The sequence below is a fragment of the Lissotriton vulgaris genome, unplaced genomic scaffold, assembly GCF_964263255.1.
Source record: "Lissotriton vulgaris unplaced genomic scaffold, aLisVul1.2 SCAFFOLD_461, whole genome shotgun sequence".
NCBI lineage: Eukaryota > Metazoa > Chordata > Amphibia > Caudata > Salamandridae > Lissotriton > Lissotriton vulgaris.
The window spans coordinates 46,226-71,408 of NW_028254792.1; the positions used below are offsets into that span (position 1 = coordinate 46,226).

The 25,183-nt window shown below is 43.1% G+C and overlaps 1 protein-coding gene across 1 annotated transcript in view; it reads right to left on the reverse strand.

The window, feature by feature from the left end:
- LOC147659413 (1-aminocyclopropane-1-carboxylate synthase-like protein 1) overlaps window positions 1-25,183 on the reverse strand; it is a gene marked incomplete at its 3' end in the record, with an annotated part of 274,136 nt that overhangs the window by 34,913 nt on the left and 214,040 nt on the right. The window contains exon 7 of the mRNA XM_086951761.1: window positions 18,987-19,064. Within this exon, the coding sequence (XP_086807887.1) occupies window positions 18,987-19,064 (78 nt within the window). The remainder of the gene's footprint in view (window positions 1-18,986; window positions 19,065-25,183) is intronic.

The window sequence follows — 25,183 nt, forward strand, 5'->3', positions numbered from 1 at the left end:
TGAGTGGTTCTGTGTATGATGTCATCAGTGATATCAGTTGAGATGTCATCAGTGATGTCATTGACAATGCCATGAATGATGTAATGTGTGAGGCCATAAAGAGTGCTTTGCGGGGTCATAAGTTATAGTTAGCTCAGGTAACTATAGCTGCTGATTTCTCTGGTTTTCGATGAGTGAACTCTGACACTAATTATAACGTCCGTACAACCTTTTTTTTTCTGTTAATGTCCATGGTTTTTAGGTCGAGCCTAAACAGCGCTTCCGCTGTAGGCGATCTGTTATCTCTACTTTGTGGGGTATGACTCCTTACATGTTTTGGATAGGCTTTTGAGCCCTCTGAGGCCTATTGACCATGGTAATTGCTATTAAAAGAAATTACTCTGTCGTGACTACGACAGCTTTAATTAAGTTTTGTCACTCTCAATATCTGACATTCTGTTTTTAATCTTCCAGATATAATTGCCCCACAACCTCTTCCCTTGTTTGTCCTGATGAAGACCCCGCCTAAGGACCTAATCTAACCTATAGATAGGGGTCGAAACGTCGACGGCTCTTTTTTTCCTTGAACATCCGGCACAAGCCCCTGACAGTTCCATCTATAGGTTGTGACCGTAGAATGTCTCTCTTTAATAATTCATTAATAGTGGCCACAAATTTCGGCTTTTTGCATTTGAAATGTTTGATTCTTTATTGATTGTGGTATCAACAATTGTTTTTGACTAAATGAGCCTATTTCTTTGAACTTCACATCTTTAAGCACCCCCCTCCTTTTCCTTTCTCCCCCTCTGGGGCTTTCTATCCAATATCAAATAATATGAAGTAAATTCACCATTGCAGGTGTCTAGTGTTGTGAATAAATTGCAATACTTGTGAAATTTCTTGAAATTGTGAATTTTGTAAGTGAGTGTAGTAGTGTTAGTGTGTGTAGCTAGTACAACACACCCTTTCTTTGCGGGAACCCCTTACCCACATGTACCACATAGCGCCCAGGTCCCCGTGACTGCAGGGGTTCAAACCCCCTTTAGTGTAATGTTCTTGATAATGTGCACCATAGTTCATTTGCGGTAGTGATTAACGGTCTATTAACAATCCAGTGGCGTTATAGCACTGTATATAAATAAAGTATTATTATTATTACGGAAATGGTGGCTTTTCTGGGCCCGTGAGCCCTAATTGGACTAGCAAGGAAGGGGGTGTCGTTTTAGTGCCTCGGTGAGATCCTGAGCATAAATGTTGCCTGTGGGTTCACAGAAGTCTGTGACTAATCAGGGTGTGTGCCTACTCCTGGGGGGACGAGGGGGGAGGGGTCATAAGTAATACAGGAAAGAGATGGGTTAATAGAGCAGCTAAATTCCCAGGGTTTCATCACTTTAGAAGAAAACGGGATAAAAGCTTTCTCCAGTGCTAGGCAAGTGGCATAATGGCCAGAGCTTCCGACTTTGGAGCTGGGGAACCGGGTTCAAATCTCGGCATCGGTACATCCTGTGATGGTGAGCAAATCACTTAACTTCCCAGTGCCTACTGAAAAGAATGCGTCCGTCTGTAATGGATCCTGCGCTCTGTAAAGCGCTCTGAAACCTTGGGGTCGAGTTAGCGCTATATAAAATTGCAGGAGAGTTGTTCATCATAGACCCGGCTTTGGCCTTGAGCCTGTCCCACTGCTGAGAAATGGGAGGTGGAAGAGGCAGGCTCTGTTTGGGGATTAGTCAGTTTCCATTATATTTTGGGGTCCTAGTTCTCCGGGCATAATATCCCAGCTCACAAGTGTCTTGGCGCAGTAATCAACGTCATATCTTTTCTCTCGCACAGCATTCGTATGTCATATTTCTCCTGGCACAATATGAGAGGCATTTTCTTCTGCTACCATTGTGTTTCCCGTACAATTATGGAATAAGGGATATCCAAAGATCTAGTATCTATTGCTTAAATTGCTGACTTCTGCGAATCATTGTCTACCTCATAAATATTACATGTTACTTTAAAAAGTGTCACTCATGGTGGAGTGCCCTGGAAGGTTATTTATAAAAGTTAACTGGTCATCTTTCAGTTGCTGATTGGCGCATTCCGGTATCGAACACGTGCTAAGAAGGCGACCAGACAATATGTGAAAATGAAAAAATTGCAAAATAATACGGCCGCCATATTATTCTGTATACATTCGCTTTGTTGCTGTATTTAGGCATTCCTGCCAGATAATTTTGCCCTCCATTGCCTCAAAAAAATTCTGCCCCTGCATATCGGCAGTTTTTAATCATGGTGCAGCTTTTTGGTGTTATAGAAGCAAGCAGGAATTCCTGGGTCCTGTTTGCTAACTTTCAAGTGGTCAGTTGGACAGAGGATGGGAGAGAGGACCAGACGAGGAGTAGCAATGTATCCATCTGGAGGGCAGTGAAAGAGGCGCAGTTACTGGTAGCCTTGCTTCTTGTAAATAATGTCTATAAGTACAGTCTGCGTGTTTAAGCACCACTTACAGGTTTTCAAAACATATAAATAAAAGGCATTGTCATTTACAATGCAAATAGCTCAGACTCTCGCAAATGCGAGACCTATTGCATTGTAAATGCTTGTTTAACTAGTATTTACGTTCGCAGAGTGGTGGAGAAAGGGGGCATGGCCTCCAAAGACCTATTAGCAATATCGATGTCTGTGACTTACTAGAGATAAGAGGGGGGTAGTTGGGACCTAAAGAAGTTTCCGGAGGCGAACTACCCCTCCTGTTACCTCCGGTAAGTCCCACTTTGGAATTGCGAGACCTGTTAGGAGGCCACGCCCCCTTTCTCCACCACTCTTCAAAAGCGCCTCCTGACACACTACTAGTAGGGGGTGAGGTCTCCTTGGCTATTGTGAGTCCTTGGGGGAAAACTACTACTCCTGTTACCTCCAGCAAGTCTCACAAGGAAGTTTTTAGTGGCCACTTCCCCTTTCTCCGCCACTCTACAAAAGCGCTTCCTGCCGCTCTACTAGTTGGTGGTTGAATTCCCCTTGGCTCTTGAGAGTCCTTGGGGGCCAACTAGCCGTCCTGTTACCTCCAGTGAGACCTACAAAGCTGCACTCTGCAAACATACTCTTGGTTGAGGAAAGAGGTCAATTTTCTTCCTAAGGCCCTCTGGAGGCAAGGGGACATCATTCCCCCACCAGCAGTGCGCCGAGAGGGGAATTTGCAGAGTGGAGGAGAAAGGGGCGTGGCCTCCGACCACCTCTCAGCAATCCCACTGTGTGAGTCTTACTGGAGATAACAGGGGACTTCCTTTCCCAAACAGCAGCATGCCAGAAGGCGTGTTTGCAGTGCGGTGGAGAAAGGTGGCGGGCGTCTGGCTAGTTGCCCTTTTTTTCTATTCTTCCGGGCTGATTTCTACCCTTCCCGGCTGATTTCAGCCCCGGTAACCCCGTCCCCTAGGGCCTCGCCTATTTTTTTAGTAAAAAAATTAAATAGGGAGTGGGTATGCACTGCCTCTCCCCAGGCAGATTTAGGCCCCCGGGATCCCATTCCCCTGGGCCAGGCCTTAATATATATATTTTCTTATTAGAAAGGGGGGCTATCCCTAGGCAAACTTTGGCCCCGGCACCTCATCCCACTGGGCTATGCCACAACATTGGGGTCTACGGGGAGCCTAAAGACCCACGAGGTCCTTGCCTGCTCCCCGGCTCCTGCGGGAGCCAGCTTTGCTTTGCTGACATGCAACTCCCTGGGTCCCAAAGCTTAATCTGTTTCCCAACTCGCTTGACAGCGAGCACGGAAGCAGAGCTGCTCTGCTTTCAACAAGCCTCCTACTTTGTAAAGTTAGCCCCGGGAAGTTGGTGATCCCCGGGGCCAAGAGTCAGCAACATACCCCCTTCATGTTTGTGTTTGTGACCTGGGATGCCTGGGGAAGGCGGAGCCCCCACAGGTTAATCTTTATGTTAACCCCGGGAAGGTGACGGTCCTCTGGGCTGCAGGACGGGTCCCCCCACATTCTTGATGTAAAATTAACCAGGGAGGTGGCAGTCCTCTAGGTAGCGGGTGAGGCTGTAGGGCCTCCCCAGCACATTTATTTTAAAATTGTATGTGCCCCGGGAGATGACGGTCCCCGGGACTGAAAGGGGGCCGCATGCCCCGCGCATTATTTATGATTCGAGCCCAACGAAGGTGGCATTCCATGGGGCAGCGGGAAGACCCTACGGTCTCCCCCACATTATTTTTTAATTTCTTCTATGCCCTGGGGAGATGGATGTTCCCGGGAAGGCGGGGAAGCCGCGAGGCATCACCGCATATAATTATATGACTGCTCCGTAGAGGTGAGGTTCCCCGGGGCTTTGAACAGGCTGAGGAGGGGGGCCCCATGCGCCCCTCCTAGAACTTTGCCCACCTAGGGGCCTAATTAAATAAAACGTGGGAGCCCACACTTTTTTTTTTTTTTTTTTTCGGCAGGAGACATGAATCCAATGTGACTCACATTAAAAATACAATTTGAAAAAGATGCTTTTTTGGCCCTGGGAGTCCCTGTGGTACCCCTCCCAGAGGCCTACGTGTTCAGGGTGCTTCTACCCTGTCCCCTCTTCTAAAAAAAAAAAAAATTCTTGTGACTATTCGACCATATCGCAAGATGGCTGGGGTTTGAAGTATTGGGAGCCAATCAGATTCCACGCACAAGATCAGAAGGGGTCGTCGATCCTCTACGGCCTCAGTTGTATATCTGAGAAATCTTTAAATTTCTCAGCAAGTACTGAACGGATTTACACTATTTAACAAACGGAGTGCATTCTGGACCAAGAGCTACATTTCTGCCGAATTTGTTGTAATTTAGTTCAGTAGTCTGGGCTATAGCCGTGTCTAAAGTTTCTTATGGAAATTAACATGGACAAAAAACGTTTTGGGACCCATCCTTTTTCTTGGCCCCTGCTCGATGGATCATCGCACAGCAGCTGCAGTGAGCGTCAATTAGTTTTGAAAATTTCACAAAGATTTGTCAAACAATGCTATAGTTATTTGCAAATGAGAAAACGCTTTTACTATGGAAACTACAAACCAACTATAACTACCTACTGGCAACCCCCAGTAGGTAGTATATATTTATATATATATATGTATTAGAGAAAGTTTTTTTTAAAGGTTTTAGCGTGGGCATTTTTAAGATGGATATTGGATTTGGGGTGGCAAGGGTAATTTTAGGGTTCATGGTGGGTACAGGTTTTTGTGTGGCAACAGTATTTACAGGGTTTTGGCTGGTATGGGAGTTTGGGTGGCAAGAGTAATTTTAGAGTTTCGAGTGGTTTGGGTTTTGGGTGGCAAGGGTAATTTTAGGGATTAGGAATGGGTTTTGGGGTGGCAAGGGAAGTTTTAGAGTTCGGGGTAGTTAGGGGTTTGCGAAAAGAAAAGAGTAATTTTAAGGTTTAGGTTGGGTATGTTTTTTTGGGTGGCAATAGTAATTTTAGAGTTTAGGTTGGGTATGGGTTTTGGGGTGACTTGGGTAATTCTAGGTTGTAGTGTGGGACCGGGTTGAGGGGTTGTGTGGCTTTAAGAATATATGTATTAACACACCTGCACATTCATATGCATTTATGCCTGTGTAAACATATACATAGATGTATTATATGTATATATATATTCACTGAAAAAACCATAGGTTTCACACTAGTTATAGTTAGCTGGAAATGTTACTGACATAAAAATATTGAAATTCCCACGTTATAGTTAGTTGGACTCAATGCCTGCAATGCACTGCTGATGACGTCACATATTACATCACTCATGACATGGTCAGTGACATCACTCATGACAGCACTCATGACACCATCCAGTGAATGTGTGTCTTCTGAAAAATAAATATGTTTTATATATGTATATGAAAAAGGGCGATGAAAGAATAAATGTTTAAATAAGTGTCTTAATGGTTGTTTAAAAAAAAATAGATTGGTTAACTGGCTAATTGTTAGCGAGTATTGTTTAAATATTTAAATGTTTGTATCAGTGTTTCACTTTGTGTATAAGTGGCTGCATGGGTTGGTGAGTAGCTACATGTGTGTGTATATGGGTTATTAGATGGTTTTTTTTAGTATCAGTATGAGTGTCTGTATGGTTAGGTGGGGGTGTTACTTAACACATAGATGCATCAATGATTGACTCACTGTTTCTATGTCTTTTGAAGACAGCATATGTGCAGGACTGTATGGGTGGATGTGTGTGTATATGTGTGTGTTAGTGAGTGAATGACTGTCTCACTGGTGTCTTTATCACTAACTACATATGTTTTAATCTAGTATATGTGAGTATTGATGTATATAAGTGAGTATATGTGAGAGTGAGAGAATGTAAGAGTTCCTGTTTAAATAAGTATGTGTTTCTATAAGTGATTGTTTAAGAGAGTAAGTATGTGTAAGTTTCCTTAGAAGTAAGGTGGTAGTGTGTGTATAGCTGTATATGCAAATAAATGGATGTTCAATAGTTTATTTGCATCTGTGATTATGTTTGTGAGTAACTTTTGGATGACTGTCGGTGTGTAACAGGATGTATAGGTGTATCACTACATATGAATAGTGAGTATATGTATGAGTGACTATATAGGACTGTTGGTGAATGAGTGGATGTGTATCTAGATGGTGGAATTACTGAATTGATTGTTGTAACTGGTAGGGGTAACTCCATTTTTATGAAAATGTTAGTTTCTATTTTTGAATATGTGTTTCAAGGGTGACATTACACTGAAAGGAGGTCTCTCACTCTGTCACAAGGATGGTGTCATCAGTGATGTCATGAGTGATGTCAGTGACCATGTCATGAGTGATGTAATATGTGACGTCATCAGCTGTCATTGCAGGCGCGCAAGTTATAGTGAGTCCAACTAACTATAACGTGGGAATTTCAATGGTTTTATGTCAGTAAAATTTCCAGCTAACTATAACTGGTGTGAAACCTATGTTTTTTTCAGTGAATTTAATAGGTTTTTTAAATGCTAATTCCTAACTATAACGGATGTGAAACCTATGGTTTTTTCAGTGAATTTCATAGGTTTTTTAAATGCTAATTCCTAACTATAACTGGTGTGAAACTTATGGTTTTTTCAGTGAATTTCATAGGTTTTTTAAATGCTAATTCCTAACTATATATAAGGCCCCAAACCTATGTTTTTTCTTTGAATTTCAAAATGTTGTTAATAGCAAATGTCTATAGCTATGAAATGTAATATTTTTGAAAATGAATGAATCCTATATTTTATTTCTATTTAAAAATTTTTTTTAATGTATATATTGTTTTTTTTTTAATTCTTTTTTACCCTGGAGTGCACACGGGGCGCGCCCCGGTGAGCGCCCCGGAAAGCGTAATCTCTTGAAGTGCCCCAGGGCGCACTCCGGAGAGCGTCCCGTTAGCGCTATTGCAGCGAACGAAAACATCATCGTGACGTATCGCGTAGCCGCGTCCACGTGATACGCACAGCGTAAGCGCACCCGGAAGCACTGAGCGAATACGATCGCGCAACGTAAACATCCGACACGCTTACGCGACGCGTAAGCGCGTCGGTCATGTGACCTGAAAATAACACTTTTTATTGGTGCAGAACAGTTTTCGTTTCATAATGATGAAATCCCTGGTCTTGTGACCTGAAAATAACACTTCTCATTGGTTCAGGACTTTTTTTTCCACAAGATTACATTGGTGGTTAACAAGAGGAGGAGGAAGAGGAGGAGGAGGAGGAGAGGAGGAGAAGGTGGCTGCAAGAACACAATACGAAATACCAGCCAAGACCACACATTGTATGGGAGTTTTTTTCGATCCCAGAGGGCAAGAAAAAAGTCAATGCGGCCAAGGTGACTTGCCTAATCTGTGGCATGGAACTTTCAAGGGGGAACCCTAATAAAAAATACACTTTTGGAAACAACACCATGATTCGCCACATGCAGCGCAGGCATCCGATCAACTATTCTGCTGCAGAGATGAGGGAACTGGGCAGTAACCCTCCCCAATCTTCAAGCACCACCTCCAAAAGAAAGCAACCCACTCCATCGGGACCAGAGGCAAGGGAGACGATCCCTTGCATTCAGCCACGGTTTGCGGTTTTCCGAATAACATGTATTCATTGTGGGAAGACCATCTCCTATGGTGAACTGAGCATAAAGCTCATCGTCCTTGCTGGGGACAACCACAAATGCCCCAAAAAACCCTAATTTTTTCTTTTTTTTTTTTTTTTTGCTCCAGTTGAGCCATTTCCAATTCCCTATTTTTTCGTTTCTCCCCATAAAAATAACAAAAAAATATAAAATAGTTCATAAAAGCCAAAAAAAGTACAAAATGTTCCAAAAACACTACAAAAATATGAAACAACAAAAAGAAGAAAAAAACCAGTTCTTTTTAGTACTACCTCCAATTTATAAAAAAAGGCTTCATTTTTTAAAAACTGTCATTCTTCTTTCCCCATGGGCCGCTCCCCGGTCCGCTCCTCGGTGCGCGTGCCGGGCGCTCCCCCCGCGCAAATCAAAAAAAAAAAATATTTTGCACAGTGGGGCCCTTTTATTGCCCCCACATCAAACCTAGGGGTCAGGAGGGGTCTACCCTGCCCCCTTATGGTCATTTCCCCCTTTTTTTTCCACCTCTTGTGTCTCTATCATATCGAGACACAAGATGGCGGCCGGTCCGGACTGTTTAGAATGTTTACAGACACCCGAGAGCCAATCAGCTTTCCGTGCGCACCTCGTGTGTCACACCCACTGCGCTCCCCGGTGCGCATACCGGGGAGCGGCCATAGATATATATACTTTTTTGAACCTAAATTACTCAAAATCCACTGGAGCACATATCTTGAGACATAGCAAAGGCACATCGGGCTACCAGTCCCTACAATTTTGCCAAGTTTGGTGGAATTCCATTCAGCCGTTCGGGCTAAAAGTGAGTTCGACCGCCTATGGAAATTAACATGGAGAAAACACGTTTTGGGACCCCCCTTTTATCTCGGGCCCCCGCTTGACGAATCACCCCCAAACTCTCAAGGTAGGATCGGTGCTTCGCGAGGCAAATTTGTGGAAATTTTCAGGCAGATTCGTCAACCGGCGCCAAAGTTATTCACAATAGAATTTTGAGAGTTTGCATTGAAAAAAATCCTAACTATAACTACCTACTGGGCCAGTAGGTTTTATATATATATATATATATATATATATATATATATATATATATATATATATATATATATATATATATATATATATATATATATATATATATATATATATATATATATATATCCACAAACACTCACTCCAACAGGAAACAGGTAGAGGCCACTCGGGGATAGCTTTGAAGAATCTTTAATTAAAATCAAACAGCGTTTGCATAATGCATTTCTGCCTTGACGGCTTTCCTCAGATGCTGCTGTGTAACCGAGAGTCACTCCTCCCCCGCCATTGAATCACCAGAGTCATTGCCATTGGTGGAAGTCCGCTAACCAATGGTCAATTGAGTACAACCTTCCTGTAGTTCTGCCACAACTACAATTCCAAAAATGCTGTATATATATATTCCTGCTCCGGCAGTTCTTCATTGTTTTCAAAGGTATTGGATTGGCCGGCCTTTGTGTTTGGGAGAAGATAGGGCGGTTACAGTAAGGTTATTAACTTCACGCTGGGCGGGATGTATTGCAATTCTTGCCCCTGCCTAAAGGAATCCTGACCTTGGGGGCTTTTAAACCTGAATAAAGATCTGTCAGCAGTATTGGGCCTCACGTTGTGTTGCTTTCGTGGTGAAATAATGGGCTGCTCCGTGCCCATTCTGTGAGGCCACTCTGTAGGGTCAAGCTCCAGAACGGGGAACTTGTGTGTTTAAATTGAGGGGCCAGATCCACTCGCGCTATAAACCTAATGAGGAAATGCCACTGAGTGAAAAAATCAAGCGCGAGGAAGAGATTCTATGCAGGTGACCTCCTGCAATGATCGTGCTGCAAAACGGACTTTTGTTCAAGGTGGTGAAAAAATGCTAGGTATTTCACTTTGTTTCCAATGCATCTGACTTTTACAGGAATGCCCGCTAATGAACTGTGCCTGTGATGTTGAAAATTAATTCCACTTGGATAAAAAGAAAATCGGAGGAATTCCAGTAGAAAGGCAAACACTTTTCACAGTGCACTATGGGACCTGTAGGAATGCAACAACAGTCATGTGATGTACTCATTTTTTAAAAAGCGCGCCAGGGCACACCTGCTTTCAATAGAAGCCTTACCGTGATCAAGGCAGAGCGCCGAAACGTTGGTCAAAGGAATCGGTGCTGCTTTTAAACATGAATAAAGACCTGTCAGCAGTATTGGGCCTCACGTTGTGTTGCTTTCGTGGTGAAATAATGGGCTACTCCGTGCCCATTCTGTGAGGCCACTCTGTAGGGTCAAGCTCCAGAACGGGGAACTGTTTGTGTATATATATATATATATATATATATATATATATATATATATATATATATATATATATATATATATATATATATATATGTATATATTTTTATTTCACACAATGTGGTCTTCTCACAGGATCGCTCCACAGCTGGTGCTGGCGTTGGGCCAGACCAATGGCCAAAAGACAATTTTTTGCACAAAGGACGCCGCACACAGCAACTTCTTTTTTACTCATTTATTTCAGTGCCCAGTCTAAAAAAATATAAAAAGCAAAGTGTATTCTTAGAGTTCCAGTTCACAAGAACTCCATGAACTGTGAATGGTGAGCGAACATTTGAGGGACAGAGTGGGCTCTCACCAATTGTAGTGCGGCAGGACATGTTCAATGCGGTGTTAGAAGCCTCCTGAACACTTTGGTGCTGACGAAGGCTGTCTAGGCGGAAATGCATTTGCCATATATCAAATAACTGTGCTTCCATGGTTCCCCTGAGTGGCCTCTGCTCTCTCGTCCGGAGGAGTTCTTTGGTGATATATATAAATATATGTTAAAAAAAATATATAATGTGTGAATACAAAACAAGTATTTATACCTACCTGCACATTTCTTTTAGCATGCATATGCCTTCACCCTGCATGCTTTTATCACATGAAGTATTTGACAGGGAAAAAAATACATATATATATATATATATATATATATATATATATATATATATATATATATATATATATATATATATATATATATATATATATATATATATATATATATAATATATATATATATATATATATATATATATATATATATATATATATATATATATATATATATATATATATATATACACACACAAAGGGGGTCTAAAGGCATAAGAAATTCATTTGGTTGGACTGTGCTGTGACTTTAAGTGACTTTAAGAGGGAGATGGAGCAACTAACTCTGAACTTTAGAATTTCTAACTTTTTCTTAGCTTGCATTTATATAGTTTGGTTATCCTGCTCGTTAACTAACATTTAAATTAAATATGGGCGAAAGGAACATCGCTGGGGATGGTGAAAATCCCAAGGCACCAGAAATAACCCAGACCTCATTATTAAAATAAGACAAACTTAAGACAAAATCCTAACTTCAATGAATACCAAAAGTAGTAAGTTTAAGATTTTATCTTAAGTTAGTTCTGTGAAGGGAACTAAATGCACCACTGTTTTGGAATTATTGTACATTCAGACACCGTGTGATATCACAGCTTATGTAGCAGCCAGTTGTAATACGCATAAAAGTAGTACACAGAGCCAATTAAATCAAACATGTATCAGAGCTCCTACCGTTTATCCTGTGAGTGGACCAACGGGAGGAAAGAAAATTGGTAATGTCATGTTATCTTCAATCAACACTAGACCTCTGCAAGCCTTTCTGGCTCAGATAACTGACTACTTAGATCTACCTCCGGATGCTACTTCATTCATCCTGGCAAAAGGTCCCACTCTGCCTCTGCAGAGCATGGCATTTTTGCTCTCCCTCATAAATAAGGCTTTACATTGGCTATGGGTTAGATCAGGTTTACCTAAGCATTTGTTTGAAGATATAAAGATGGTAAGGCAAATTAAATAGGTGGGAAGGACACAGACAACTCTGCCAAGAGACTGTGTCATCCTCTCCTTCAAGACGCCAAGGTTGGTGGAGGCTGTTTTGAGCAGTACCAGGCCCACACATGTATCTGCTACCACCGTTTCCTCTCTCCCCTTAGGCTATATTTTTCAACCTAGCTTGTCACCGCATTCTAATCGATCATAGAACCCATTTGCTCTGACACCACCAATCGACTTCTACATTCCAACATAGAATCGGTTTCAGAATGTATCAAATCTTGATGGGCTAGACTGACTTGGTGAGGAGTATTCGGTGGGTTCTGTGGAAGGATCAGAGATTGTTACCTCCCCATACAACTCTGAAAACAGGATATTCACTCAAGAATCTAGTGGGCTTATTAGCCCAGAATTTGAATTTATTACACAGCTAACTACTGGCACTACCTCAGTTAACCCATTAATCAACCTTGTAGTGAGCCCTCCCGAAATCTGCCCTGAACCAATTGGATTTCTGTTATGGAATGCGTCAGGTCTCCAAAACAAAATCAATAATCCAAAATGGTGAGAAATTTTCTGAGGACTACAACTTTATCTGTCTTCAAGAGACTTGGCTCATGCAGCCTCTGCACATAAATGGTTACAGAATATATCATGTTCCTGCGTCCCCTACATCACATGGAAGATCAAAAGACGGGTTATGCATCTTTGCTTCTAACAATCGACAACCTGTTAAAATATCTATGAAGTAGTTGATCCTTATTATCAAATAATTGTATGTGAAAGTACTGGCCTAGCATGGCTACCAGTGAGTTACTTCTATAATAATGCAGCCATATGTGATATAATAACAAACTTGTGAAAACTGGATAAAGACTTGGAATGATTTGGCAAAAGTAGTAGTAGTAAGAACCTGTTAATTCTCTGGCGGGGGGACTTTAACACCTGACTATGTAGTCTACCTTCTGGAAAAATATGTGGTCTGACCAACTTAGATGATGTTGGCCAAACACATTTTATTAATAATCTATATGGGGAGTAGCTATATTAACTGATATTTAAATTCAAGTTGGCATTCTCTAATGAATTGAATTCGCATATGCCCCATTTAGGTGTACTTTTAACGGGAGAAATACCCACAGCGTCATGGACTGCATCTTATTATCTAATAATTGCGCCGCTCACGCTTTTAATGTTAATACTCATAGCAATCAATTCCCTCAGTCTGTCCAAATTTCACTCGTGTTGCTATACCAAGAGCACAGAAGCCACATTAAGGCCCAGACTGGAGAACTTGAGCTAGCAACTCTCAATTCCTTCTCCCTGCGGTGGCAACAGATTATCCCTGAGGGGTTTTTAAGACAACTAATCTGAAGTAAAAGGGAGACTTTGAGCTCTGTGTAGGTGAAACGAACACCCAAAAGCAATAGCTTTTGGGTGTTCGGTTTCATCTTTTTGCCTTTTTGGCAATGACACATTGGTTGAAGAAGTGTCTCATTGTTACCAGGAAACAAAAAAAAGAGAAAAATGGATGGTTTGATTAATCATGCACCAAGGCTACATAATAATATCTTAGACTAACCCAATCCTCCCTAATTCTTAAGTTTAGTTTGGAGGACGTTAACAGAGCACTTACTGCTAGTAAAGGTGGAATAGCACCCGTCCCTGATGCTATCCAAGTGGACCAGTATAAAGCTAACATCGCATTTCTGTGGACCCTTATTAACTTGTATTAGAACATTGGAATGTTGGGAGCTCCATTGAAAACAATGGAGTGCTCTGGGCTTATAATGGCTGGTATAAGCCTGGAGCTCCAACATTCCAATGTTTCTTTGTTCACAGCTCTGGCTGTGAACAAAGGCTTCAGGAAGCCTGAGGGGATTCCAATCCCCTCATGCTTCCAAAAGGCTTTGCTTTTTTTGTTGAACATTCTGTCCTCCAGTGACAGAATGTTCTAATAGCCTTATAGCCCTTCGTAGATGGGCCGCTATTAAAATCCTTCTCCCTTGTTAAAGGCCCTCGCCTTCGGCTCGGGGCCTTTAACGCTGGAGAGGGCCTTTAATAGGCGGTATAGCCCTCTACGGCGGGCTATAAGGCTATATTAGAACATTGGAATGTTGGGAGCTCCATTGAAAACAATGAAGTGCTCTGGGCTTATAATGGCTGGTATAAGCCTGGAGCTCCAACATTCCAATGTTTCTTTATTCACAGCTCTGGCTGGCTCTGGCTGTGAACAAAGGCTTCAGGAAGCCTGCGGGGATTCCAAACCCCTCATGCTTCCAAAAGGTTTTGTTTTTTTTGTTGAACATTCTGTCCTCTAGTGACAGAATGTTCTAATAGCCTTATAGCCCTTCGTCTCGGGCTTTTAATGCTGGAGAGGGCCTTTAATAGCCGGTATAGCCCTATACGGCGGGCTATAAATCTATATTAGAACATTGGAATGTTGGGAGCTCCATTAAAAACAATGGAGTGCTCTGGGCGTATAATGGCTGATATAAGCCTGGAGCTCCAACATTCCAATGTTTCTTTGTTCACAGCTCTGGCTGTGAACAAAGGCTTCAGGAAGCCTGAGGGGATTCCAATCCCCTCATGCTTCCAAAAGGCTTTGTTTTTTTTTGTTGAACATTCTGTCCTCTAGTGACAGAATGTTCTAATAGCCTTATAGTCCTTCGTAGATGGGCTATAACGCTATTAAAATCCTACTCCCTTGTTAAAGGACCTCGCCTTCGGCTCGGGGCCTTTAACGCTGGAGAGGGCCTTTAATAGCCGGTATAGCCCTCTACGGCGGGCTATAAGGCTATATTAGAACATTGGAATGTTGGGAGCTCCATTGAAAACAATGGAGTGCTCTGGGCTTATAATGGCTGGTATAAGCCTGGAGCTCCAACATTCCAATGTTACTTTGTTCACAGCTCTGGATGTGAACAAAGGGTTCAGGGAGCCCGAGGGGATTCCAATCCCCTCACGCTCCCAAAAGGCTTTGTTTTTTTGTTAGAACATTCTGTCCTCTAGTGACAGAATGTTCTAATAGCGTTATAGCCCTTCGTAGATGGGCTATACCGCTATTAAAGTCCCTCTCCCTAGTTAAAGGCCCTCGCCTTCGGCTTGGGGCCTTTAACGCAGGAGAGGGCCTTTAATAGCCGGTATAGCCCTCTACAGCGGGTTATAAGGCTATATTAATGGCCTGTTGTAATGTAGGCTACCTTCCCACATGGGCGGAATCAATAATCGTACCTATTTATAAAAAGGGAGCCCAACATAATTCTGCGTGTTATAGGCCGATTTCCCGGCTTGACATTTTATTGAAGCAAGTGGGCCAAATTATTCTGAACAGGCTACAAGAGTGAGCAGAATCAAAGGATATTTTGTTAGACATTCAGTATGGGTTTCGCACTGGGGTTGGGTAAATTTGAACATGGTTTCCATTTAGGCATGTTAATAGAAAAATATACTAAGATTAAGGATGGGAATTTATTCCAGAGATTTGTCGCCCTGTCTTCAGTATTTGATTGTGTCATTCACTCTAAGCTATGGACAATTATGTTTGACATAGGAGTTGAGACACCGATCATTAATTTCTTGAGAGACATCTATAAAGGATCCAAAAAGGGTTGGATAGAGCATCATGGTTAGATACAGCATCAGGGGAGAATGCGCACTGCTCTTCGGAGTGGAGAGAGGGGTAGGCCAGGGCTGAGTCCTAGCATCCTTCTTTTTTCCTTATATATAATTATTGTAGGCGCATCGCTGATGTATCATTCTAAAGACCTTCCTCAGCTAGGTCATCATTTAGAGCCGGCCCTCTTCTATGAGGATTATGCCGTACTAATGGCCTGAACTCCCCTTGCCTTCCGGTCCCTACTTAACACCTTTGTTGAATTTATGCAGGATCACAACTTGCTAGTTAATCAGGCTCTAACATTTATAATAAAGTGTGGCAGGAAAACTGTGATATTAATCAGTGACACCAATATAGATTTTACAAATAGCTTTTCTTATCTAGGTGTCCTGTTCGACAAAGAGCGTACATGGATCTGTGCTATATCTACCAACCCCCTAATATTTAGAAATGTAAGCATGGCCTTACGAGGTTTCGCCAGTAGGTTGTGCACAAACCCCCGAGCGGAGATGATTACGCTTTATATGGCCAAATGTATTAGCATAGCATTATATGGGGCGGGGAAAAGGGGGCATACAAAATGTACAGCACTGCTATTGGAGGAGAATCAGTTTTTGAGGTATCTACTTGCCACCCCCAAAAGCACCAATACTATTGTTTGTTAGGCTAGGTTGTGGGTCCTGTCTCTTACTGTCCTAATAAGGATGCAACCCATATTACTTTGGCCTAAAGTCTGGACCTCAGGAAATACCGCCCTAAACCGTACTTTTATTGGGGATCGCTTAAAATCAATGCTGTTTACTCGCATTCCATGGACGGTATACATCCAATGTTTTTGTCGATTCTTGGGGCATCCAGCTTACTTTGAGAACCCTGATTCCCTGATAGCTATTAGTAGAATGACATTAAAAAAGAATGCACTGTGCACTTAGAGAACCTTAGGTTGGCCGCTGAATTATTAAATCCCTCTGTTTTAAAAATCTGCTAATTTTAACTGGTCACGACATGCAGCTTTATCTGAAAGATATATCTAATTTAAGGTACAGAATCGTCCTTACTCATTTTAGAATGGATATTTTCCATTGGCTGGTAAGCTTCTCTGAACCAAAGGGTTAGTCGCTAATTTTAAGGTCTTGCCCTTTAGACAGCATGATGCCTCAGAGCACCATGTACGGGGTACTTTTTTGTACATTTTATAACCAATGGAGAAAACGTTACATCCTACCTTTTCTAAGGTCCCTACGGGTCACACATTGTCTCCCTGCACCTATTTTCTTGCAATCACTGCCTACTGTTGAGCTTTTTTGTGGAATGTTGAGCTTTCTGTGGGGTGTTTCTTATGCCAGAGAGAATATTAGATAGATGATATGATTTACTTTTTAAAATATTTTTCAAATGATTAACTGATACACAACATTGTAATAATACGGTTTTTTAATTATTGTTGTGAAATATATTATAAATCCTGGATTTTAAGAAATCTTCAAAAGCTGCAATAATGAAATAGAATAGAGGACTATCAGAAAATAGTTAGGTAGTAAGGCATTGTGGACCCTTAGTTGAGGTTTTTGCACTTCATCCTTTTCACTTTTCCTCTGTGTTAAAGCAATTATGTAAAAACAATGTATGGATGCTATAAATGAAGAATATTAGGGTCTAATGAATATATATATGAAGTGATCATAAAATGTATTGTCAAATGTCAGATTTTAATTGTATTTTTATGTATCTTTTATTGCACTTTTATGATCTAATTTATTTAGGTTGAATAAAGTTATTACTGACTGACTGAGTCATATACTGGTATACAGTGATGTGGTATCCGTGGGTATCAGTACACTATGACCACTGGCTATCAGTGGTAAAAAGATCGTTTTTTAAAATCTGTTGCCTAACTTTCAATGCTTTGAATAACAGAGGCCCCCTATACCTACAAAGAAAACTTTTGAAATATTGTCCCTCTAGTAGACTTAGATCGAGCTTGCGGGGTCTTCTTCAGGTTCCCCGAATCCGCCTTACTCAGACTGGCGGTAGAGCTTTTCATTCCTTGCTCCAAAATACTGGAACTAGCCTCCCCAAACTTTACGAGAAATCCACTGCTATGGTCTTTTTAGAAAACAATTGAAAGCCTTTCTGTTTTAACTCACTCTTCATCCCCTGTGCTCCTTCCGCAGAATCCTATACTTCTAGGCAGTGCCGTGATGCCCCAGGGTGATTTGAGCGCTCTATAAAACTTTTAACATAACATTTAACATAGCATACCTGTGTATCTTTCTGCCCATCTGTGAATTACTGGAGAATGCTGGAGATGTAGAAGTACTACCAAGTTTACTTCTATTGTCTTTAGTCACCAACATAATTGCTGTTTCCTTCTCAACAACCTCTTGCATTATGTGCAAGTGGGACTCAACCACAAGAGAGGAAAGAGGACTCGGGAGAATAGGAATACACTCACGGAAGAAGAGTATCTCAACTCCCCTGATGCCACCTCGCTGGAACCACAGATGATGGGGGAGATTAGGTAATATGCACCTTGCCTTGGGAGGCAGGAGCTTTCCAAATAGGGGCACTGTACGGATGTTACCATGCTCAGAAGGGTTGGCAGAGACAAAGTCCAGGGGTTAAATAGAACTATCAGCCTCAAATTGTAGCTGGGCTTGATCCCAACAGTGACATTATGTCATCACAGCATTATTAGATAGATTAGTGTTAGTATTAGATAGGTCTCCAGATCTTCGCCAGGAAGCACCATATGTGGAGTTTGGCAATCTGATCTGGGTGAATAAGTCATCATATACCAGAGAAAAGATGACAGGCACACCCAGGCTTTAATACCGCGAAAGATCATAGACACTTGCAGAATTCGGCCCTTTAGGGTTCGACACTGTGTATGAGGACATGCTTGAAACTAGGCCCAGGTTTGGTGCTCCTGTACATACCTTCTGATTTTTTTAAAAAGAATTATAATAAACGTCTCCTGTGATATGGGGTCTCCTTTGGTTTCTTTTAGAGAACTTGTCCAGGAGGCCTCACAAACACCCAACAGCACGGGCATCTACTGGGCACATACTACAAACCATTTGTCAGACTGTACACATTGATTGAACCTTGATCCTTCAGGCTTAGACTGCCTGAGCGAAAGTAGCAAAGAGGCAGCCAACAACAAGAATGGCATTGTGGTTAAAGGTCTACAAGGTGGAACTGATGAGCACAATAGGAGGTTCAGTCCGCACTAGTTTGCATAAAAAGGGGAAAAAGCACAAAAGAAGGGGGCATCACCCCACCTACATGCCAGATCTGGGTGTTCAAATTGAAAATAGGACAGGTCCAAGATGTAGGTGAATCTTTTTCGCATTGTACAATACCATAAATGCCTGGTACATCCTGCTCAATTCTTCTAAGACTAACATGGAAAACTCACTCACCTTAGATTTTGCTTTCATTAAAGCTTTTTCCAACTTCTGGACAGTCAACTGAAATGGGCGAGTGGTGGTGTCGCCTATCTGTGTAAAAACAGAAGCACTCTGCATAAATATAACACTTTTTTGTAACAAGTGATGGCTCAGCAAAGATTGCAGTTCAGGTTCAAAGACTGACATTGTTAGAGTAGGTTGATAAGGTTAAAGTGTGATTAGAGAGATGTGAAAAGGTAACTCACTGTAAAAATGGCTCCAATGTATCAGTATGACAGACAAACATGCATAACTACTGCATTCTATGTAAAGTAAGGGACAAGGTATGTCCTCCAGGTGTAGCTTTTTTTTTTATAATTCTCTACCATTTAGGGTTCTTGAATACTGGCCCTGCTTGAGTTGAAAGTTTTCAGTTTATCCATGTAAATAAAGCAACGAGAACTTTAAAAAAACATCTACATACTGCCATCTCCCCCTCCTCGTATTGATCAAGCAACAAGAAAATTAAGGGTCAGAGTAATTCAATAAAACGTGCATTCTGACCAACCACCATCAGTTTGCTTCATTCACGATGAGTGATGTCTAGTGTAGTAAAGTTAGATCTGCTTTTCTGGTTACCCCCACTTTTTGCCTGCTGCTAAGCTGTTTTGGACTAGTCTGACGGTGATCCTGCTAACCAGGACTCTAGTCTATTTGCTTTCTCCCCTAAATTATTATGAGAAGTAATTAGGTTCATCCCAGATTGGATACTGGGGTGCTGTAATCAGTTCCTAGTATATGGTACTCATGTACCCAGGGCATAGGAACCACAGAGGTCTCTAATATGCTAAATCATGTATTATTGTGCCAATGGGAGACCATGCAAACTGTAACTATAGGTTTGCAATTGCAGCCTCTGTAGATTGGTGCTAGCACCACTTACAAAAGATATAGGTTTCCTATATCTAGGGTCACTGCATTAAAACTTACAAGTTACTTCTATAGCAAGCCTTGCAGTACTGAAGGCAGGGTGCTTGGTTCTAAGCATGTGGGTGCCCGGGCCTTAGCAGGACACCCCTATAACCTACGAAGTCCAATCTCCCTGGTTCTAAGTGTCATATACTATATAGAATGGTACCGCATAATTACGCGATGACCATCTTGAAAACGGCTGCAACAAATCCTATTATATTTGATATCAACATGTTGGAATCATACTCCCACACCGTAAACGATATGAGAGTTTGATTCCAAGCACTGGAAGAGCCCTCCGCTAGGCTCTCAGTGCTCCTGATACCAGTATTCTAGACCCAGACAGCACAACAAGGCTACTGCCGACCAGAGACCCTTTTCTGCCTTCCTGCTGCTGAGTGTTTTGGGACCAGATATCTGCCTCCCTGCATGGTCCAGTTCAAACCAGATCTGGGAGCCATTGGATCCCCATATGGCGTGAAACTGGACAAAGGACATGGGAGTATGTTCCCCACTGTCCAGTCCCTCCCCTTGGAGTGTCCCCTGAATCATGTCAACCCTTTCCTAAGGATACTTAAGGGCTTACTTGTGGGTGGACCCCTAGATGCGTCATGAAACACGATTCAATTCAGACACGACTTCAACTTCTGCCGTCTGGCATTCTGCGATTCGCTGGACTTCGTTTGAGCTTGACTACATCCCCATTTCGGTCTGCTGCATCCTCTGTGCCTGTACATCATTCAGGAACCTTCTAAGGCCTGTGGGCATCCAAGACACCTAAAGGAATATCCCTTGAAGTGAAGAAGTCACTTCTCTGCACGTGCAGGCTCCGCAACTAGGCTGACGGGTCTGCTGATCCGTAGCTCCTACAGACTCTGAAACCTCCGCCTTACACAAACCAAATCTCCTTCAGAAAAGAACTTAAAACCTGGCTATTCGATAAATAATGAACCCCGTCCCCAAGCGCCTTTAGACCCTCTGGGTGAGTAGTGCGCTATATAAATTCTTGAACTTGAACTTGAACTTGATATGTGGTGGCTCTCCACAGCCCTCAAGGCCTGTCCTGCCCTCTCACCAAGTTTGAGGCAAGTATCACTTGTGAGAACCGCAGGAAACAAACCACTGGGCACTATGTTGACTTGCTTTTGCAAAGGTCTGTTGGCTTCCTTCCACCAAGATCTTCGGGCTCAAAGTAGCTCCGACCTCCAGCATCTCCAGTGACAAGAATCTACATCCACACAGCATTCCTTGCAAAGTGGTCTGCATCTTTTGGTGAGCTGCTCAAGGTCCTCTTGTGACTCTGGTGTCTCTGGCCTGTGGGTCCTGTTGAGGGTCACCTTTGTTTCTTTTGGATTCTGTTGATTTCTCAGGGCCTATTCTAACTCCCCTGCTTGTGGTGAGTCCTCTGGACCTTGCTGGTCCCGACAATGCACCTTCTTCGACATCCACATTGTTTGCTTTTGCCAAGGCTTGTTGCTGCTCCCACCGAACACCGACCCCTCAACTCTAGACATCCTCAACTCTCGACATCTGACATGGGACAGCTTGTGCATGGCTCCTGGTCTTCCTCAGCAACGCCTGGTCCTCACAACTGGAGAGTAAAGGTCACCATCAACTCTCCTGCAACATCCAACATTGGTGGGTATTCGTCTTCCAGGTGTCCGGGTCAATCCTGAGTGACATAGACTCTGCCACCTCTCCTCATCCTGAATCCACCTTCGGATTCCACCGGACATTTTCTCCTTCTCCAGCAGCGGCATTTTCCTGAAGTCCTCCATTTGGTTTGACAGCATTTTTTGAAACCACTTCACACCTATGCACTCTGCTTCCCTGATGGAGTGGCTCTCCAACCTTCTGTCTTCCACAGGGTTTCTTCAGGGTTGACTGGGAAGGTTCCTTAATCTTTCAAATTGCAGCAGCGACTTACATGTGGATTTGTACGGAGAATGCGTTTTTTTTGTTCCCACACAGCACACGATCTCCGTGGGGCTCCTAGTCTCTTACATTGGGTGGTTCCTTGGGTCCCCGCACTTTTACGTCCTCTGGACATTATCTTGACCCAAATCGTGGTTCTCATACCTCTTTCTTAGTATATGGTTTGCTCCCCCATGCGTCCACTTTGTATTCTGTGTTATTTACATGATTTCTATGCACAGTATTGTGTGCATTGTGTTTATCTCCATGTAGGAGATACCTAAACATGTTAGTATTATGTAATAAATAAATATTTTTATAAATACCTAGTGTGGTTATTTTTCCTTTAATCTATACCTATAAGATTGCATTCTGCTAAAACAAGCTGCTTTACAATTCTTCTAGACTAAGCCTGAAGGCTGCTGTGAACAGCTACCACTTAGAGAGCTTTCTAAGGTTGTCTAAGATCTCTTAAATAACTATAAAGGTTGCACGATGAGTGATGTGTAGGAAACTGTGTTATATTCACATGGATATGTATCCATTGTGAACTAAACTGAGGCTACCAGCACTGACCTCTAAGAGAAGTAAATAGACTGGTGCTAATTAGTCTAACTCTGTAGCCAAGGAATTCCACCCCTGGATCTTCTGCTGCTACCAACAAGTTTGCACCCCTTCGCCACCCCGCCAAACAGCGCCCTCTGAAGTCCACCTGGTTCACCACAGAAACTACAAGAAGCCAGATGCACCTGCAGATGCCTAGAGACAACCTGGAGGAACAACAAAACCTTGGAAGCACAGTTTAACCACAGGAGCGCCCTGAAGGAATACCACCAGCGCATAAGAGACACCAAACGGACCTTCATAATGAACAAAGTCAAGACCAAAGCAACCAATTCCAAGGAACTGTTCAACATCATAGAGCAGTTCCCCAAACCCCCCAGGTAGGCCGCGGACATCACACCTTCCCAGGAACTCTGCGACAAGCTCAGCTCCTTCTTCCATCTCAAGATCAAGGCCCTCTACGACAACTTCAGCGTGCAGACGCCAGACACCACCCCCTCGGCACCGTCACCGACTAACCAACCATCATGACCTGGAATCCCACCACCGTCGAACACATCACCTCTACTATGATAAATACCCACTCAGGAGCCTCTACGGACGCCTGCCCACAACACATATTCCACAGGGCCGCTGCCACCATCCCACCCGAACTAGGATGGACCATCAACGCCTCCTTCAGTTCAGGCATTTTCCCAAATGACTGGAAGCATGCAGAGGTCAAACCCTCCTCAAGAAACCTACAGCAGACCCAAAGGACCTGCGGAACTACCGACCCATCTCTCTCCTCCCCTTCGCAACCAAAGTCACTGAGAGACTTGTAAACGCCCAGCTGTCCACCTTCATCGAGGAGAACTCCATCCTAGATGCCTCCCAATCTGAATTTGGCAGCATCCATAGCACAGAGACCGCCCTCCTTGCTGTCAACGATGACATCTGCATGCTACTCGACCAGGCACACACTGCGGCCCTCATCCTTCTAGACCTCTCCGCAGCCTTCGACACCATTTCATATCGCGAACAAAGAGCATGACTTCACAATGCAGGGATACAAGGAGCCACCTTCGATTGGATTCAATCCTTTCTCGCTGGCAGAACCTAGAGGATCAGACTCCCTCCCTTCCTCTCCAAACCCACCAATATCCACTGCAGGGTCCCCCAAGGATCATCGCTCAGCCCCAGGCTCTTCAACATCTACATGACCCCCCTCGCCGCAATCGTCAGACAGCATGGCCTCAGCATAGTATCCTACGCCAACAACACCCAGCTCATCCTCTCACTCCCGTAGAATCCCGAAGACACTAGACTCTGCTTCCATGAAGGAATGCAGAACGTAGCAGCCTGGATGAAAGAAAGCTCAAAGCAGAGAAGACCGAGGTCCTCATCCTGGGACACTGCACCTCTCCCTGGGACAGCACCTGGTGGCCCTCCGCCCTCGGGAACCCAGCCACCCATACAGACCACACTCGAAACCTCGCCATCATCCTTGACTCCTCCCTCTCCATGAACCACCAGATCAACGCTGTCGCCTCCACCAGCTTCAATTTCCTGCACACCCTCCTTAAGACCTTCAAATGGATACCCCCGACTGCAGAAGGACCATCACCCACACGCTTATAACCAGCAGACTGGACTACGGCAACATTCTATATGCCAGAACCAACAGAAATCTTCTACGTAAGCTCCAAACCATCCAGAATGCCGCAGCGACACTCATACTAGGGAAACCCCACCACGAACACATGACTCAACACCTACAGGACCTCCACCGGCTCCCTGTTGAGAAGAGGGTCACCTTCAAACTCCTCACCCACACCTACAAATCCCTCAACCAAGGACCCAAATACTTCAACGAGAGATTCTCCTTCCACGCACCCAAGAGGTACCTCTACTCTGCCGAGCTCGCCCTGGCAGAGGTCCCTTGCATCCGCAGAAACAGAGGAGGTGGGAGTGCCTTCTCCTACATCGCAGTCAAAGCCTGGATCGAGCTCCCTGTGAACATCAGACGCTCCCCAACCCTGCACATGTTCAGGGAGCATCTCTAGACCTGGATCTTCAACTTATCCAGAGCTGCTCCCCCACTCACTAGTGGATTGAGACCCTCACGAGTGAGTAGGTGGCTCTACAAGCTCATGATTGAAACCTCATATTTATTACTAATCGAAAATCACTTTTAACTGCCACAAGTACTCAGAAGAAATACAGCACCACATGCGTTAGTACATTTTCTACGGTCAGCTTTCAGTTTAAGGAAATTATCAAGAAACATTGGCTGCTACTACAAACTGAACCTGATTTTCATAACATTTTCAATGACACTCCACTGTTCGCCTTCAGCAGGGCCAAAAACATCGGTGAAATGATCAAACAATCTACACCAAAGGCTATTGTTAAAAAATATAGAGGTACAGTTCCGTGCTGGAACTGCAACAACTGCAATAATATTCTGCAGGGTAACAGCGTCACACATCCCATGAAAGGGCATAATATACCTTTAAATGTGAACGCTACTTGTGATACCAGTAATATTGTCTACATGTTGAAATGTCCTTGTGGAATGGGATACATTGGTCAAACAGAGCGGAAACTCAAAATAAGACTTAAGGAACATAAACGTAATATTAGAACCAAATCCGCAAAATCAGTTGTTGCGGCTCATTTCATTGGAGCTAATCACCAAGTGAGTCAGATGAAAGCATGCATTCTGGAAATGATTGAAAGATCAGAGGAGAAAGACAATAGGAAATCCCTTCTGAAACGCAAGAACTATTGGATTTACT